This window comes from Rhyacophila brunnea, unplaced genomic scaffold (genome assembly GCF_057557595.1).
Source record: "Rhyacophila brunnea isolate RB1 unplaced genomic scaffold, BYU_Rbru_1.0 scaffold_13, whole genome shotgun sequence".
NCBI classification, from domain to species: Eukaryota; Metazoa; Arthropoda; class Insecta; order Trichoptera; family Rhyacophilidae; genus Rhyacophila; species Rhyacophila brunnea.
Window position 1 is genome coordinate 19,284,065 of NW_028232785.1, and position 19,694 is coordinate 19,303,758.

General features: G+C 33.6%; 2 protein-coding genes across 2 annotated transcripts; both read left to right on the forward strand.

Annotated features, from left to right (window-relative positions):
* Positions 1 to 7,437: 7,437 nt before the first annotated feature.
* LOC147076810 (uncharacterized) lies at positions 7,438 to 11,899 on the forward strand. The gene is made up of 4 exons (XM_085941605.1): positions 7,438 to 7,919; positions 11,035 to 11,187; positions 11,545 to 11,697; positions 11,864 to 11,899. Exons 1-4 carry the CDS (start codon positions 7,743 to 7,745, stop codon positions 11,897 to 11,899), a joined length of 519 nt encoding a protein of 172 aa, XP_085797731.1. The 5' UTR covers positions 7,438 to 7,742.
* A 242-nt stretch (positions 11,900 to 12,141) lies between these two features.
* On the forward strand, positions 12,142 to 16,482 carry LOC147076811 (uncharacterized). Its single transcript, XM_085941606.1, has 2 exons — positions 12,142 to 13,546; positions 16,262 to 16,482. Exons 1-2 carry the CDS (start codon positions 12,358 to 12,360, stop codon positions 16,480 to 16,482), a joined length of 1,410 nt encoding a protein of 469 aa, XP_085797732.1. The 5' UTR covers positions 12,142 to 12,357.
* Positions 16,483 to 19,694: the final 3,212 nt, after the last annotated feature.

The window sequence follows — 19,694 nt, forward strand, 5'->3', positions numbered from 1 at the left end:
TACTGGTGAAAAACCACATCAATGTGATGTGTGTTTTAAATACTTTATGCAAATTGGTATTCTCAAAAAACATAAAATTATACATAATGGTGAAAAACCACATCAATGCGATGTGTGTTTAAAAAACTTTATGCAAATTGGTGATCTCAAAAGACATAAATTGACACATACTGGTGAAAAACGACATCAATGCGATGTGTGTTTCAAAAATTTTCTGGATATTGGTTATCTCAAAAAACATAAAATAATACATACTGGTGAAAAACCACATCAATGCGATGTGTGTTTTAAAAACTTTTCGCGAATTGGTCATCTCAAAAGACATAAAATTACTCATACTGGTGTAAAACCACACCAATGCGGTGTGTGTTTTAAAAACTTTAATCAAATTAGTAGTCTCAATAGACATAAATTCACACATACTGGTGAAAAACCACATCAATGCGATGTGTGTTTTAAACACTTTTCGCGAATTGGTTATCTCAAAATACATAAAATTAAACATAGTACCAAAAAACCACACTAATGCGTGGTGTTTTTCAAAAAATACTAATTTATCCTCTTAAATGACATAAAATGACAGTGGTTGTATATCATTAAAACTAAAGCACTTCGTCTTTTGTTTCTTGAGGGATGGCCAGTATAGGTATTTTGGTCAATCGCGGACATAATAATATGTTGTACTATTTATTGTTCAAACGAGTCAAAACCATTTGACGTTCCAGAACTTAAAATCCGCTAGTTCTTATCTCTTCTCTTACTTTACCTGTCTTGCTGACAGTCACTGCTCCTTGCAAATTGCAACAGCGTTGCCGCCCGCAGTGCGCTCTTTGCCGCTCACTCCTATGACTCCCCACAGCTTGCACGCTTTCCCTCGTCAATGGCACCGAACCGACTGCGGAATACGCGGCAATGCTGCTTGTATTTTTGTATCGTTAACAGAGGGACCTTTCTGTGAGAAAGTACATCACCAGTACAATTTATATTTCATTTTTTATTTCCCCATATGCGTCATTCCTACATTTTTTCCAAAAAAACCAAAGACATAGCACTATCACAATGAGGCAAAGGATTTTTTTCCACTATGGCAAATGAAAAATATATTGGTTTATATTTGTAGACAATTTTGAACCGCCTAGTACTGAGTTGCGTAAAAATAAAGTGAGACATTTGTAATCACGATTGTCTCTCAACAGTATTTTTTCACCAAGTTTCAGTTAGGGCGTATTTATTTAATTAGCTTTTAAAATAATTGGACCCGGGATAATTGGCTCCCGGACCATTGGACGCTGTTACACTTGGGTGCCGGTACAATTGGACGACGCATGGCCAAATTAAATTCGTAAAGGAATAGAAGTACTCAACGATTTGGTAGAAAAACTAGACAAGTCAGTTTAATATGTGTCTACCCACTTAGTAATAATTGTACCTTATATAAATTTCGCGCTTGTTATAATATTATAGGTATTGAGACAATTATTATTCTTCCCTTGTTAAACCTTAAAGATGTGCACAATTAATTTATTTATTGTGTATACATGGGTACTTATTTACATTTCCAACAACTTTTTAAAATAATATTAAATGTTAGAATGAAAAAACATTATATTTCATCACTTAATATTATAATAAAGTTTAAACGTGTATATTATTATGCATAAATACGTCGGTATTATATATTATGAAATTACAAACAAAACAAGTAATTTATCTGCTGAGTATATCTAAATGTTTCAATAGCTTGATTGATAAACTAAGTAAGTACTTATTTACTTGACAGCTGGTACCTACTAATGTACCCTTTTTTATAATATTGATGGAGATTGAGAATTATTATGCCGACTGATCTTAAATAAAGGAAGTTTTTCGTTGTTTGAATTAAATATATTTTACAAATCAATCAATCTTTGCGTGATTTTATATTTAAAACAATATTTGAATCTTTCAGCGTATTCTCGGTTTAAAGTAGAAAAATTTAAACATGTGTATTAACATAAATATCTATAATATAATATTATTAAACTTCGAATAATAAGTATATTGTACTATTAATAAATCAATAACGAAAACATACTGCCTACCTGGATACAGGTAATATTATTTTCAAAGAATATCGTCTTCAAAAGGTGCTTTTCAAGTTAAATTCTGGGCGTTTGTTTGTCTGTTGTGTTTTTTAATTCTATGTATTCATGTTTTATAATAAAAAAACGCCTATGTAGATTATCAATTATATATTATAGAATAGGTACCGATATTGTCAATAATTGATGACTGTCGTTCTACAAATTATAGTAAAAGGGTTAATTAATTAATTTTCAATTAAAATCTAGGTCTTTTGATTCAGTTATCTGTGTTATACCGTTTAAGCGTATTTTAAGTGATATAATAAGCACAGAACGAAAATTTTACCTATTTTTTGTTTGTACCTACTCATATGACACAATATTTATTCATTGAAAGAGTTGCCCAAGTTGAATTTTTTCACTTATCCACCTACTGGAATGAAGATATTTTTATAATTTGGACCCATGTTACCAGACACCTGATAGTAGTAATTCATCTATGTAATAATAAAATATGTAAATACGTAAATTAAACAATTTTAAAATAACTATTTTAAGATACACACTGGCATTATTCATCCACATACCCCATCCTTTTCGGGCTTCGTTACATAAAAAACATGCTAAGCTTAATATTGACACCGCCGCAAATTGTCAGAGCTTGTGGAGGCCCCCTTAGTCTGAATGACCGAAGAATTTCCCTGTCAAGCTCGTACTCGGTAGGAGTCGTCTTTCGACGCGGCGTGGAAGACAGGGGAATTAAGTGCCGCACACTTATATGTTTTTTCCAGACATCAAATGGCGATTGGAGATAAGCAAATATTTGACTTCTGACCATCACACCAATTAATTTGTAACTGGCCACGGTGGGTTCGCTGGCAAGCACTTTGAGGTTTGACTTGCAAGCCGCCCGACATGTCCATATGGAGGGGAAACACTGGATGCCAACCACATCCTCTGAGAATGTCTGAGTAGGTATGTGCTCCGAACAGGAGGAAGTGCTCAAGTCGCACTAACCTGCTGTTGGCCTTATAAACCATTGTAAATTCTTTAAACTCAGTCACAGCTCAATTAGAGCATAGCAACCTCTGTATTGGGCATCTGTTCCCAGGACATTCCAAATCATACATTAAATAGATGCCTCATATCGCCGAATTGTTAGGTCTCAACCAGTGACGTCCCTAAGCAAGATGCCGCCCCTAGGCAGTGCCAAAATGCCGCTAATTTATTTTATACATACTTTTTATCATCCTTTCATGACTCATCTATTTAAGAAATGTGTTGTATGGATAAATTACTAACAATATATAAGTATACCACTAAATCTAATTTAAATGCGATCTCTGCTTCAATAGACAATATTGTGAGTATTCGGTTTCAGATATGTAGATACATTTAAAAATACACATGACAATTTCAAAAACTCGCGAGTGACTGGCAAACATATTTGGATAAGTTTTAAATTAGGTATGCATTACTGTTCACCAAGAACGTGACGTCCAAAGACAACGGAAGTACACTAAACATCGCGAACCCGACCAAAAAATAAAGTCCTGTTAAAACTTATTTATTAAAAATGTTTCCTACCACAACCAGTGAGCTGTATTTTTTAATGGAAAGATATTTCCGTTATTACTAAGTTTAGGTAGCTTTCTATGTATACCTACTGATTCTCCTTGATTTGCCGCCCTTTGGGTAACTGCCGCCCCCAAGCGAAGCTCAATCTGCATACCCCCACGGGACGTCACTGGTCTCAACCGATAATAGAGATCGCTGCGAGACCCTCATCCAAAACAAAGGAGTAATGGGTAAGCAGCTGAGTGACACGGTAGTTGGCAGAACTAAAATAAATACAATTTGAGTACATAACGGAATATGTAGGAAGAATATAGAATTTCGGTGACTCGTGCATCATAAAATTATTAAACCAACAAAATTTAATAAGGACGCCATTTAATAAAGCGTGCTATAGTACTTAATTAACCAATCTACTTCATCTTTGCCAATCTATTAAAGCCTTTCATTACCTATGTAAAATAAATTCTTTTGTAACGACATACGAACGCAACCTTCAATGGAACACTTTTCAGCGACCTGAGAAGATCGATTTCTTAGGTAACTTCAGAAAAGTACTTCATTCTTTTCTTACGGCTGTAATGCAGTCCTTTTAGACTGAGCCACCGCCATCTTTAGATTAATAAAGCCTGAGCATAACTTTTTGCACGAGCAACCGGTGGTCCACTTTTCAGCTGTAAAAATCAGATCACAGATTGCTTGACATATTGATTCGCCCGTTCTCGTATCAAATTGAATTATAAAAAATCTTAAATCAAATATCGTGGGTATTCTGCGAATAAGCATTAAGTCAAAAATACTAGTTTTGAGATAATCGAGTTTGAAAGTTTGGACGGTCTTAACTTTTTTTATATACATAAAAGGCAAATTCCTTTCTGCGATATTGCTTTGAGTATGACTTAGTGCAGTTTCGCACGCAGAATTTTGTGAATATAGCATAAGAATGAGAGAAGCAAATGCACTAAGTCCATTTAGTGCTTTTTCTCTGAATAGATGTATGTATTTTTGACTTATAACATAAATTATCTTCGCCAGTTTTATAGATGTGACTGTGTGTGTTTTTGTAGACTATAGAGCGTACTCTTAATAAGATTACCTCATCATTAAATCAAAACAGCAAAATTTTGACTTAGTGCTTTTTCGCAGAATACCCACGATATATTGACTCTCAGTGTTATTAATAAATAATATACATTCCTGTTATTCATCAGCAATCAAAGTCAGACTAGTCCTTCACACAAAAATGGATGGTAATATCGTTTTCAAAAAATTATGTAGCATTGATCTATGCATTACATTTTGTAGTATTATGTAACTTATCTATTCAAATCAAACCATTCCCTGTGTGAACAAGACAAACGCATCAGCATGAGCACTCTATAGAACAAAGAAAGTTCATCCATAGGCAACAACGGGAGGGGCGGAAAAAGTATGACCAGTCGTTGTGAATGTATCGGCTTTCTATTTGAGTCGGCAATGGCTGAGCCCTTAGCGATGACATTGAAGTTAAGCCCCCTCCATTGAAACTATCCCCGCACCACACTCGGTCTAAATCAAGAGTATCTCGGGACCCTACAATTATTGGTGATGTGACGCAGTGACGTCCCGTGGGGGTAGGCAGATTGAGCGTCGCTTGTGGGCGGCAGTTACTCGAAGGACGGCAAACCGAAGAGAATCATTTAGTATATATAGAAATAGCTAGATACCTAATTTTGGTGACAACGAAAATATCTTTACATTAAAAAAATCAGCTCACTTGACTCTAATTTTTTGTCGGGTTCGCTATGTTTAGTTTACTTCCGTTGTCTTTCGATGTCCGATAAATACATTGTGACTTATTAACCAGTGCCCATGGAATTTAATTCCTCAAAACAGAGCAAATGAATGCATCGCACATTAATGTATAGCAAAAATGACATGTAAGAACCCACTATATTACCAACGTCAAAAAATCCTCACATTAAAAAAATATTCATAAATTTAATTTTATGTGTTAGTGGTATATATTTTGTTAGTAATGTATCCATACAACACGTTTTTAGATATTGGCGTCATGAAAGGATGATAAAAAAATGTGTAAAAAAATGGGGCGGCAATTTGGCGCTGCTTAGAGGCGACATTTGTCTAGGGACGTCGCTGATGTGACGCATGTGAAACAGTAGTTGTTAAGGTCCATTAAGTAATGGTTTAAGTCCAATTATTGGACTAGGAGAAGATGTAGACCAAGACTTAGGTTTTTATGCTCAAAGTGAACTCTGGCCAGTAACGTCCCGTGGGGGTAGGCAGATTGAGGGTCGCTTGGGGACGCAGTTTCTCGCAGGACGGTAAATCGAGGAAAATCATTTGGAATAGGGAAGATATAGAAATAGCTACATAAACTTAGTAATAATGAAAATAAATATTCTTTCCATTAAAAAAATCGGCTTACTGGTTTTATCGGATTGATGATATGTAGTTAAATTCCGTTACCCTTCAACGTCCCTGGTGACCAGAAATCAGAGACCACACTTGCAGATTTTCGATTAGTCATATTTTGTTAGTAATATATCTATACAACACATTTTTTATATATTGGATTCATGAAAGGATGATAAAAATAATATGTATTAAAAAAAATGAGGCGGCATTTTGCCGCTGCCTGGAGGCAGCATTTTAACTAGAGACGTTACCAGTATTTCCCCTCAGCATCTACATATCGGACGGTTTGCAAGTCCAAACTCAAAGAGCCTGCCAGCGAAGCCACCATTTCCAGTCATAATAATATGATATGATGCTCGGGATAATATTATGATCTATGATTCTAACCCGCTTGGTGCGGTTGCCACGTTCTAAGCATGACAGTGAGGAAATTTAATCATTTATTTTCTTGTTGTCCAAAATCATCGAATGGAGGTCTCAATCAAGTCCAGAATGCCGCTAAAAATCTCAACTTTTGGGGGTATTTAAGGGGTTGGTAGTTGGTTCGTGAATCTGTTTAATTTGGGGTGTCGATGTGATTTTCCGGGAGTGAACTGCATTCAAATACTGCACTGGCTTTTTCATTTTGTGATGACGTTTTAAAATAGTGCCACAATTGATACAAAACATATGATATTTTAGAATTTTTTTCGCTGCCTAGGTATCTGTCGTGTATTATTAATAATAGTAAACAATTTGTATTCTATCTTCACCAACGACCATGTTGAAAAAATCAAAGGTCACACTTTCGCTACATAAATATTAATGATAATATTATAATCTTATCATTTTGTTTAGTTAAAATTAGTTTTGCTAGGTGGGTAAGCTTTATATACAATGAACAGCGTTTTTATTAACGGTTAAGAGACCACGTCATGTCCTGAAACGATTTTTATAAGATATCCCGGTTTAATGTTATCAACAACGCATTTCAAAATAGAGGGAAAATACGTATTTTTGGAATAAACTTCTTTAGGGTTTTCAATAGATCAGTCATGGACACCCTTCGTCCACATTTTCTTCATCTGACCAAATAGGAACTTTGTACATCTACTGGTTGAAAGTATCCTCGTTGCATTAATTATTGTGCAAATACATCTATTTGCAATGTGTTACATATTATTATTAAACTTAATTCGAACGATTTGATTATGTGATGTTACTCGATCGATGAATAAAATGACTGGATAGGTACTATTTGATGTTATTTTTTAATATATGAGTATGAAATCCGATAGGAATAAAGGGTAGTCTCGGATGTCAATCGCCATTATGGAGGTGATATTTTAGCATTATTTTCCGTAATACCGACGTTTGTATTCCTCAGTTCTCAATTATTCTCTCAAGACACAAAGAGAATGGGCGTTCTTTAAAAAACGACCAAATTATAATATTATTTCCGATAAATTTCACGGTGTATACGTGCCTACTGCATACGTACCAATTTTCGGACATCATTTGAAATACGTTAGCTACTCTACCTACAATTATTGAAAAACAAGTCCTCAAATGTGATAAAAAATGGCAGCACTAAATCCAATTCATAATATCTATGGTAGACAATTTGAGTATATTTGTCTATGGTCAGTAAATTATCACGTGGCGAAGTGAAGGTATTGCAAGATTTTGTGTTAAATATCGTTTATAATGGAAGTGAAAACCGAAACAAACGATGTCACACTGCTTGACAAAACGGCGGAGGAAAACAGCGACGGTGCATACCAATGCATTGACAAAAACCAATTCAAGAGCAAAGGTAGATCTGACGTGTCAGTCAAACAGGAATATATCGAGGACGACAGCAATATTAGAAACCTTATTGATGTAAGTGAGATTTTATTTACTTAGGCGTTGGTATTCATAATTTTGTTGAAAATTGGCAAGAATATTCTTCAAACTTACAAACATTACCATTATTCTGGTACTGGGCAAAAACAAAAATGGTTTATACAGTGGTTTTTCCATCGATTACGAAATCAGAAATCCAAAAACAAAATAGGTGCTTACTTAGCTATTTACGCACCTACATTACGTAGGTACTGATATCAAAATACTTTAGTAAAACAACATATTATTGTTATTGAGTGAACAAAGTGCATCGTATTCACTATTGACAGTTGAGTATTATTTTCTGCAACGATTAAAGACTTCGATATTGAAAGGCTGTCTGACTGTTTCTTTCGAATATAAGTGTTGCGGGTATTCTGGAAACACGATAAAGACAAGTTTTATTAATCCAGCGAATAACTATTAATAATGATTGATATCTGATACAGTAGCTATTTATTGATTACTTTTATTCATTATGACTCGCAAGCAGTGTACTCGTATTGTCACACTGAATTCAGCATTATTTTTTTTAACACATATTAAAAACCCACTAGCTGAGGCAGCTGGTGGTCGCCAGTCTGTCTCGCTAGGTCTCGCAGACGGCTTGGCGGTGTTGGATTTTAATATAATTGTGAAGTATGCATAGATGGCGCCATTGGTTTCCCTTCGGGATGGGATTTTTATTCACGTCAGACAGTTTGACATATCGCTAATTTGTCAATTTTACGATTTGCAAATCGTCACTGCCAATATAAATTTGGGTTCATATGCGTAGTCTATTCAGGAGTCTGGCGTTCACAATATCGTCTTACACCACCTAAGGCTGCTATCCCATCAGAACAGCTGGCAATCGCCGATTACTACCACTGATATTTTAATTTTAATACAATATATGTGTAGGTATGTGCAGTGAAATATGATAAATAATTATACATCTCAATCATTCGAATATTTAGCAATATATTATGTGATTATCATAAATAGCGATACAATATAACATGATATTAATCTCCTTCGGGACCCATTGAGGTAATAGAAGAAGGTTAACAGTGTAAAAAATAAATTTAAAGATTATTTTTTTCTTTGTCTATAAAAAATAAATGCTTGCAGCTATAGAATAATATTTAAAAAATCAAAATTTGCATTAAAAATTAACCGAAAACAATATAGTTTCCCGGTGCGGGACATTCATATCAAAGCAAATGTTGATAAATACTGAAGCAATACATATTATATCTGAGATGAATAGAACAATTCTGATAAGAATAGGAATTTATAAGACTTAAAGATGTGGAATCAGCTTAAAGAGGCCTTCATCCAGCAGTGGATTGATATAGGTTGATGACGATAAGCAATGACAATATTAATGGGTAGGTATATATATAAAATATAGCAATTTACATGACCAAGTAGAGTAGAATTAGGTTGAAATAACCTTCATCTAGCAGTGGATTGATCTTGGTTGATGATGATAATGACGATATTATGAATGGGTAAATATAATATCAACAATTTTGATAAATATAGGAATCGTTTAACCGCTAGTAGTATAATCAGGTTGCGGAACCCTTCATTGAGCAGTGGATTAATCCTGGTTGATGATGATGATTATGATGACGATATAAATATGTAGTTAAAAACAATAGCATTTTTAATAAATATAGAAATTCAATACTGTCAAGAATACAATCAACGTAGAGAAGCCTTCATCCAGCAGTGGATTTATTGAGGCTCGTGATATTAATGGCATTATATCGAGGGCTTAGTGTCAAACAACACTATCTACAAAAGTGCAACTTTACAGGAGAGCCAAAAATCGTTATTTTAGATTCTTGTAACTTAACAAAGGAAATGTTAATTTAAAACCTAATGTAAATATTTTATAATTTAATGTGTATTGTACATTTATCTTGCTTATGATGATGTTAAAATTTATAGGGATAGTTTTAAAAAAATATGAAAACTTTTAAACGTTAAACTTTACTGTCGATTTAATATGAAATTAGAAAAGATTGACATAACGTTGTTTGACTATCATTTAGCAATAAAAAATAACGTTATCTCAAAAAAAACAAAAACACTTTTTTGTAGATAACGTCTGACTTTAAGCACTCGATATATAGATAGGTAGATAATAATATCACTGATAAATATAGCAATTCAAATGACAGAAAGGAAAGAATAAGGCTAGGGAGGCCTTTATCCAGCAGTGGATTGGTTCAGGTCGATGTTGATAACGATGATAGAAATAGGTGTAAGATCACATATTCCTTTAACCGCTAGTAGTAGAATCAGATTGCGGAACCCTTCATCCTGCAGTAGATTGATCCTGGCTGATGATGATTTGGTATGATATTAAACCAGTGTTGCAAGTAAGTTAATTTTTTCCCAACCGAGTGCGCGGTCAATAAAGTCACATGTCGCTCGAAAATGTATTGGGAAATAAACAAAAATCACCGATTTCGAATGGAAATTAATCATGCGGGTGTCAATTATAGAAAACTAATTTTAAACGATCCGAGAACCGATTATTTTTTTGAGCCCATCGGACATGACGAATAAGGCACACAATCGCTCGCCAAAACCTTGAAAAGCTGTAGGATAATAATATATAAAGATGATCATAGCTATTGCGATAAATGTATGAATATAGGTAGTATGTATTCGACCTGTCAAACGCAAACTATGTGAATTTTTGTTAATAAATATAATTGAAATATACTAGCATAAATCGTCAGGTGTTCGAATTTAGATCCAAGTCCATCGCAGTATAAAAAGTATTGAATGATATGTCTATTGGACTCTAATAAGCATGTGGCGCTCTCACTCAGCGCACAATTTATACTGGTAAATCTTATACCAATGTGTGCAAATTGTGGAAAAAATAATCAGCTACCTATTCAATTAGTATACATAAAATCGTAAGGAGGTAAGGTAATTGAGTACCTACATGTTTTCAGAGGCAGACAACAACACGCTATGTGTTGTGGTAAACCACCGCCATCTCATGACTAGTGACAGTTTATCGGGCTGGAATGTCTCGTATAAAATCACTCGACTATAATCTGATGATACTGTAAAATTTTATTAATAATGATATTATTTCCAGATGAGTGAATACGTTCTGACCGATATAAAATCTGAGAACGATAATAAAGGAATCGCCATCAAACAAGAATTTGTTGACAACGCAATCCGCCAAATCAATGATGTGAGTCCTCAACCTGGCTGCTCCGATCCACAATACAGGTCATTAGATCAGGTGTGTACGTTCAATTATAATGGTTCTTTATGAAGCCCTATAGAATTTTAAATTGTTAAAATTACAAGGCGATCACAGTGCTCGTGCATTCGAACAACAACAGGATTCCCGTCGAGATCGTGTACCGTCCATACAATTCGCATTACATCTTACATTACACACGTCTGGACGCGTCATTAGACATCATGCGACGAGATCTAAAAATATGTTTACAGAGGAAGACAACAGCATGCTATGTTGTGAGTTAAACCGATGAAAAATTATTGGGCAGGAATGTCGCTCAGTGACTATAAAATCACTTGATTACTATGGTGATACTGTATATAACATTTTATTTACTAATGATATTATTTCCAGATGCGTGAATACGTTCTGATAAATATTAAGTCTGAGAACGATAATAAGGGTATCTTCATCAAAGAGGAATTTGTTGACAACGCAATCCGCCAAATCAATAATGAAAATTCTCAACCCGGCTGTTCTGATCCACAAAACAGGCCATTAGATCAGGTACTTCAATTATTATGGTTGTTTATGAAGCACTATAGAATTTTAAATATTATACACGTTTTAATTATTTTGTTTATCCGAAAGATCGATATTAACACTCGAAAATCATTTTTGAGATAAGGCCTCTGCAACTGTTTACGCAAATTTAGGGCCACTTGTTTTTTAGTACTGCCGACCGGATTGTCGTATTGTCGTTTGGTAACGATACCCATTTACCGTACCGCGTGCTCCGGCTTTATTTTTGAAGAAATTTATACCGATAATGCCACCAGCGATTAAACCTATCTGCACTGTGCATTTTTGTCATGTTATGAATGCAATGAAGCCTCTAAGTCTTCTACTGGAATGACCTCACTTCAAATACGGCGATTTTCCTTATTGATCACACTGTTAGTAAAGTAAATTAGGATAATTTGATAGCGTTGATCAACCGTGAGTATTCCCTAACCCTAGTGAGTGAACCCTATCATTAATAACTTATTTTGTTTAATATTATTGAACTGAATATGCCCACAATATTCTTTTTGTACCTAGATTTCTACCCAGCAATGTTTCACGGAACCGCATCACAGTAAACCACTGGACACAGTTAGAAAAGGTGCGGTTGACAATAACTTGGTCAAGAACAAAATACGACATGCAACAAATAAAATAAAAAATATGACGATACAGCATTCAGAGATAACCATAGATGAATCAAACGTCAAACGGGAGGTACAAAAATTATACTTGCCAAAGGTGGTTCGAATAATCTTGAGAAGAGTTACATATTTCCCACGTAACTTTATTTGCAATAATTGTTGTGGAGTGTTTGAAACTATGAATCATTTAAATATTCACAACACTACGTCATGCATGAACTCAAGTCCCACAAGTAAAAAACCACATCAATGCGATGTGTGTTTCACAAATTTTCTAGATATTGTTAATCTAAAAAAACATAAAATGATACATAATGGTGAAAAACCACATCGATGTGATGTGTGTTTTAAAACCTTTAATCAAATTAGTCATCTCAATAGACACAAAAAGACACATACTAGTGTGAAACCACAACAATGCGATGTGTGTTTTAAAAGTTTTCTAGATATTGGTGATCTCAAAAAACATAAAATGATACATAATGGTGAAAAACCACATCAATGCGATGTGTGTTTTAAAAATTTTATGCAAATTGGTGATCTCAAAAGACATAAATTGACACATACTGGTGAAAAACCACATCAATGCGATGTGTGTTTCAAAAATTTTCTGGATATTGGTTATCTCAAAAAACATAAAATAATACATACTGGTGAAAAACCACATCAATGCGATGTGTGTTTTAAAAACTTTTCGCAAATTTGTCATCTCAAAAGACATAAAATTACTCATATTGGTGTAAAACCACATCAATGCGATGTGTGTTTTAAAAACTTTATGCAAATTGGTGATCTCAAAAGACATAAATTGACACATACTGGTGAAAAACCACATCAATGCGAAGTGTGTTATAAAAGCTTTTATTATATTAGTTACCTCAAAAGACATAAAATAATACATACTGGTGAAAAACCACATCAATGCGATGTGTGTTTAAAAAACTTTTTGCAAATTGGTGATCTCAAAAGACATAAAATGACACATACTGGTGTAAAACCACATCAATGCGATGTGTGTTATAAAACTTTCAATCGAATTCGGAGTCTCAATAAACATAAAATGACGCATACTGGTGAAAAACCATATCAATGCGATGTCTGTTTTAAAACCTTTAATCAAATTAGTAATCTCAATAGACACAAAATGACACATACTGGTGTAAAACCACATCAATGCGATGTGTGTTTCAAAAATTTTCTGGATATTGGTAATCTCAAAAAACATAAAATGATACATAATGGTGAAAAACCACATCAATGCGATGTGTGTTTCAAATATTTTCTGGATATTGGTAATCTTAAAAAACATAAAATGAAACATACTGGTGTAAAACCACATCAATGCGATGTGTGTTATAAAACCTTCAATCGAATTCGGAGTCTCAATAAACATAAAATGACGCATACTGGTGAAAAACCATATCAATGCGATGTCTGTTTTAAAACTTTTAATCAAATTAGTAATCTTAATAGACACAAAATGACACATACTGGTGTAAAACCACATCAATGCGATGTGTGTTTCAAAAATTTTCTGGATATTGGTAATCTTAAAAAACATAAAATGATACATAATGGTGAAAAACCACATCAATGCGATATATGTTTCAAAAGATTTCGGCAAATTAATGTTCTCAAAAGACATAAAATGAAACATATTTAAAAAAAACCACACTAATGCGTGATGTTTTTGCAAAAAATACTAATTTATCCTCTTAAATGACATAAAATGACAGTGATTTATACCTTTAAAACTATAGCACTTTGTCTTTTGTTTTTCCAGGGATGGCCAATAAAGGTATTTTGGTCATTCACGGACATAATAATATGTTGTACTATTTCTTGTTCAAATTAGTCAAAACCACTTGACGTTCCAGCACTTAAAATCCGCTAGTTCTTTTCTCTTCTCTTACTTTACATATCTTACTGACAGTCAGCGCTCCTTGCAAATTGCAATATGTAGTAATTGTACCTTATATAAATTTCGCGCTTGACATAATATATTGAGACAATTATTAGGAATTATGTTCATAAAAAGAAAAAATACTTCCCTTAGAACTTAAAGATGTGCACAATGAATTAATTTATTGTGTATACATGGGTACTTATTTACTCGTACATTTCCAACAAATATTTAAAATAATATTAAATGTAAGCATGAAAAAAACATTATATTTCAGTGTTTTTTTTCACTTTATAGTATAATAAAGTTTAATCGTGTATATTATTATGCATTAATACGTCGGTATTTTAAGATATTATGAAATTGAAAACAAAATAAGTAACTTATCTGCTGAGTATATCTAAGTGTTTCAATAGCTTGATTGATAAACTGGGTAGGTTTTTATTTACTTGACAGCTGGTACCTACTAAGGTGCCCAATTTTTTAAATATTGATGGAGATTGAGAATTATTATGCCTGCTGATCTTTAATAAAAGAAGTTTCTCGTTGTCTACATATTTTACAAATCAATCAATATTTGTGTGGTTTTTATCTTAATACAATATTTGAATCTCTCAGCGACTTCTCGGTTTCAAGCAGAAAAAATTAAAACGTGTGTAGGTTTAACATAAATAAAAAAGTATTTGTAATATAATATTATTAAATTAAGAATAATAAGTATATTGTACTATTAATGAATTAATAACGCAGATATACTGCCTACCTGGACACAGGTAATATTATTTTCAAAGAATGTCGTCTTAAAAATGTGCCTTCAAGTAAATGTCTGGGCGTTTGTTTGTCTGTTATGTTTTTTACTTTAATGTATTCATGTTTTATAATAAAAAAAATGCCTATGTAGATTATCAATTATATGATATAGAATAGGTATTGATATTGTTAATAATTGAGGACTGTCGTTTTATAAATTATAGTAAAAGAGTTAAAAATAAAACCGATTGCTTTCAAACTTTTTTTCAAGCTTTCATTGGGCAGATACCTTCCTATTTTAAATTTACCAGATTTAGGTGTCATATTTTTCGAATAATGTCAGAATAATATTATTTTCAATTAAAATATAGGTCTTTTGATTCAGTTATCTGTGTTATATCGTTTAAGCATATTTTAAGTGATACAATAAACACGGAACGAAAATTTTACCTATTTTTTTTTAGTACTTATATGACACAATTTTTATTCATTTAAAGAGTTGCCCTTAAAGTAGATTTTTTTTCATGTATCTATCTACTGGCATGAAGAAATTTTGATATATTTTATAATTTAGACCCATGTAACCAGACACTTGATAGTAGTAATTAGGGATTCCAATCCCGGGATCCCGAATCCCAGAATCCCGGGATTGATAAACTTAATCCCGGGATTTCGGGATTGATTTTTTTTATCAATTTTTATGGAACATAAGATAAAAGCGAAAATATAACAGGAAAAATACTTTTAATAAAAAATAACTACATTAGAAATAAACTGAGTTTGAATCAAGTTTGATTTATACCCATGTGTAAGTTGCCGATTCATTTTATTTTTTCACATAAATTATTAAAAATGAGAAAGATTGGAAAAAAACAATGCTTCGCAGTTTTAACAAAGTAATTCCACCATGACCTCATACGTTTTACGGCAGTTTCATATTTGCCTGACTAATTAGATTTATGAAGCGGAAAGGCCATAAGTACGCCATGATTATTTAAATTGTAATCCCGAAATCCCGGGATCAGAATTTTGGCTCGGGATTGGATTCCCTAGTAGTAATTCATACATGTAATAATAAAATATGTAAGTACCTAAATTAAACAATTTTAAGATACACACCGGAAATATTATTCCACAAATCCCTTCCTTTTCGGGCTTCTTTACATAAGAAACATACTTACCTAAATATTGAAACCACCGCGAATTGCACGAGCTTGTGGAGGCCTCCTTAGTCTGAATGAGTGCCGTCACACTTATATGTTTTTTCCAGACATCAAATGGCGATTGGAGATAAGCAAATATTTGACTTCCGACCATCACACCAATCAATTTGTAACTGGCCACGGTGGGTTCGCTGGCAAGCACTTTGAAGTTGGACTTGCAAGCCATCCGTCATGTCCATGCGGCGGGGAAATACAGGAAGCCAACCACATCCTCTGGGAATGTCTGAGTGGGTGCTCCGAACAGGAGGAAATGCTCAAGTCACACTAACCTGATGTTGGCCTTATAAACCATTGTAAATTCTTTAAACTCAGTCAGAGCTCACTAAGGTCGTAGCAACCTCAGTATTGGGCATCTGCTCCCAGGGCATTCCAAGTCATACATTAAATATATGCCTCACATCGGCACTGTAGTGTCCGGTGATACCCTAGATTACGACCGAGTGTGGTCCAGGCAGGTTTGGTTTGGAGGGATTAACTTAAATTTCCTCATGAACTCTTCCTTTCTACTCGGTCGACCAGGTTCTATAAAAATCTCTGGGCCACACCGAAAGATGTATGAATTATAAATGTGTTAAAATAAAATATGCCGAAGAATAAAAGGTTTTTAAAATGTACTGTATTAAATGTTAGGTCTCAACCGATAATGGAGGTCGCTGCGAGACCCTCACACAAAACAAAGGAGTACCTAATGTGTAAGCAACTGAGTGACACGATCGGTGGCAGAAATAAAATAAATACAATTTGAGTACCTACATAACGGAATATGTAGGAAGAATATAATTATAGAATTTCGGTGACTCGTCATCGAAAAATTATTATAAGTACTTGGTAATAAGTTTAATAAGGACGCCCGCGCAGAAACGCGGATACGATTGAGTGAGATAAATCATATTATGCCCACTTATGTGCGGTGTACTCACATTTTTTAGATATTGGATTCATGAAAGGGTGATAAAAATAATGTATTAAAAAAAATGAGGCGGCATTTTATCTCGAGACGTCACTGGCTCTGACTGAGTTTAATAAGTATACTTTATTGCAAAGTGCCAGGGAGAGAAAAGCACATGAAAATTACGAAATGAAAATGAAGTTACATTGTGTATAATATACCTAGCAAAGAAAAACGAAGATAATCATACGGACGGCAAAAATTATGTGTAGAGATCTTCACGCCTTAGAGTATTTCCTGCAGTTCGGATCACATAATATGTAGACATTCCCTGAGGATATGGTTGGCATCTCATATTTTCCCCTCAGCATGTAGGTACATGTCGGATGGCTTACAGGTCCAAGCTCAAAGAGCCTGCCAGCAAAGCCACCGTGTCCAGTCATAATAATATTATGATATAATGCTTGGGTGCGGTTGCCACTCCTGAGCATACTACATAGTAATAATAAATTGCATTTAAGTGTAAAGTACGGTTCGGTGTTATTAAAATATTGTACGGTATAATAAATGAATAAAAAAAATTGTAAATGGAGTGTCGTAGAGATGGGTCATCAAGTCCAGAATTCCGCTAAAAATCAAACTTTTTGGGGGTATTTAAGGGGTAGGTAGTAATACCGACAGAACTGTATGCCTTCAGCAAACGGCCCCTCTAGGGTACGAAAAGACCGGATCATCGCCCTCTAGTATATTAGTCAGCTGGTCTTGAATAAGTAAGTAACCCTCCTCCTAGCTACCATTCAAATATAATGAAAATGTTTACTAAGTAATTATAATAATATTAAATAAGTAGTATTAATTATATTAATATTAGAATCATTCAACCTTAAAGGGTTAGAGACGTGGCGTGATATAATTATACAGGTCGATCCGCATTGGTTGATAGACCTCATACAATATGTCGGATAGCCTGTCGACGCTCCAAGGACAGGAAGCAAACAGGAGAAATAAAATCAAAAAAAAAATGGTGGTAGGAGAAATTCATTTCGAGTGAGATGACGTCTAAGGGCGTGAGCAAATGGGTCTAGGACGATTTGGCACCGCGAACTGGCCTCCGCCGATTGGCCTCCGGTAATTGGCCGCTGGTACAATCGGACGCCGACCCAATTGGCCTCCGGGACGATCGGACGCCGGTACAATCGGGCGCCGACCCAATTTGACACCGGCCCAACTGGCCTCCGGGAGATTGGACGCCGCACGGCTGAATAAAATGCGCAAAGGAAAAGACCTACGTAACGACTTGGTAGAGAAAGTAGACGCGACACTTTAATATGCTTCTATCTACTTAGTGGTTGTACCTAATATATTTTGCGCTTAACGTATTTTTATTATGATTAATAATTATTATTACTTATGCTTTATGCTGTTTATAAAAAGAAAAGTATTCTTTCCTCGTCAGAACTTGAAGATGTGCATAATTAAGTGGTTTATTGTGTTTACCTACCTATTCATATTTAAAAAAAAACAAATATTAATAATGAATTGGTTGGTTAAAATAATATCTTTCGGCGTTTTTTCGATTTCATGTTATTATAATTGAACTTTATATGTGTACATAATCCGTAAATAAGTATTTTGAAGATTATGAAATTACAAACAATATAAGTAAGTAAACTACTTGAAAGGTACCTACATATTACATTATATATTATGTTGACAAAGCGAATTTGTAACTTTATTGGAAGTTTTAGTTATTTAAACACGATTTTGAATACTGAATAAGTCAATCCTCCCAAGTAATCGTTTTATACCTTATCATATTATAGGTTACCCAGTTTGGGGGTATCCATAATTTTACAAATAACATGTTTTTATTTGATGTAAAGTTAAAAATCCATACCTACCTAATAATTAGTTAATGGATATCTACAGTTTTTTTAAATTGTTTTATTTATAAAAAAATTGACAATTAGGTACCGTTTTATTGCTAAAGGTTTTCAAATTAACTTTCGCATAGAATTCTTAAATCATTGGTTTTGTATGGCAATTAATTATATAATATAATTCATATTATTTATTGTATCTAATACCTCATAAGTAATGTATTTATATTCTTTATAAATATATAGGTTATTAAGTAATAGGCCTACTTGGAGTTATACAAAAACTTTCGGACGTATTGAGACATTTTGTAGTTGTGAAAGAGTCCATTATAATATGCAATTGGATTTCTACAACCATAATCCTGTATATTTTTTAAATACGGTTATCAGCACCTTTAAATGATTGTATTTCTGAGGCCTTTCCTTGTTCATTACATTAGAATCTACTAAATAAATAATATATATACCTCAGAGGCAGACGGCGGCAACTGCCATATTCTCAATTTAGATTAGAGAAAAAAACAATTTATATTTTTGATGAATGCCTATAACTAATAAGAACTAAAAACATAAACAAAAGGCGATCATCTTTTTGGTAAATTTAATTCATTAAAGCACTGTTAGAATATTTAAAAAAAATTAAACGTTAAATTAAATTTAGAATATAAACTAAATTATTATTAAAATAAGCAGTAATAATTAGCATCATAT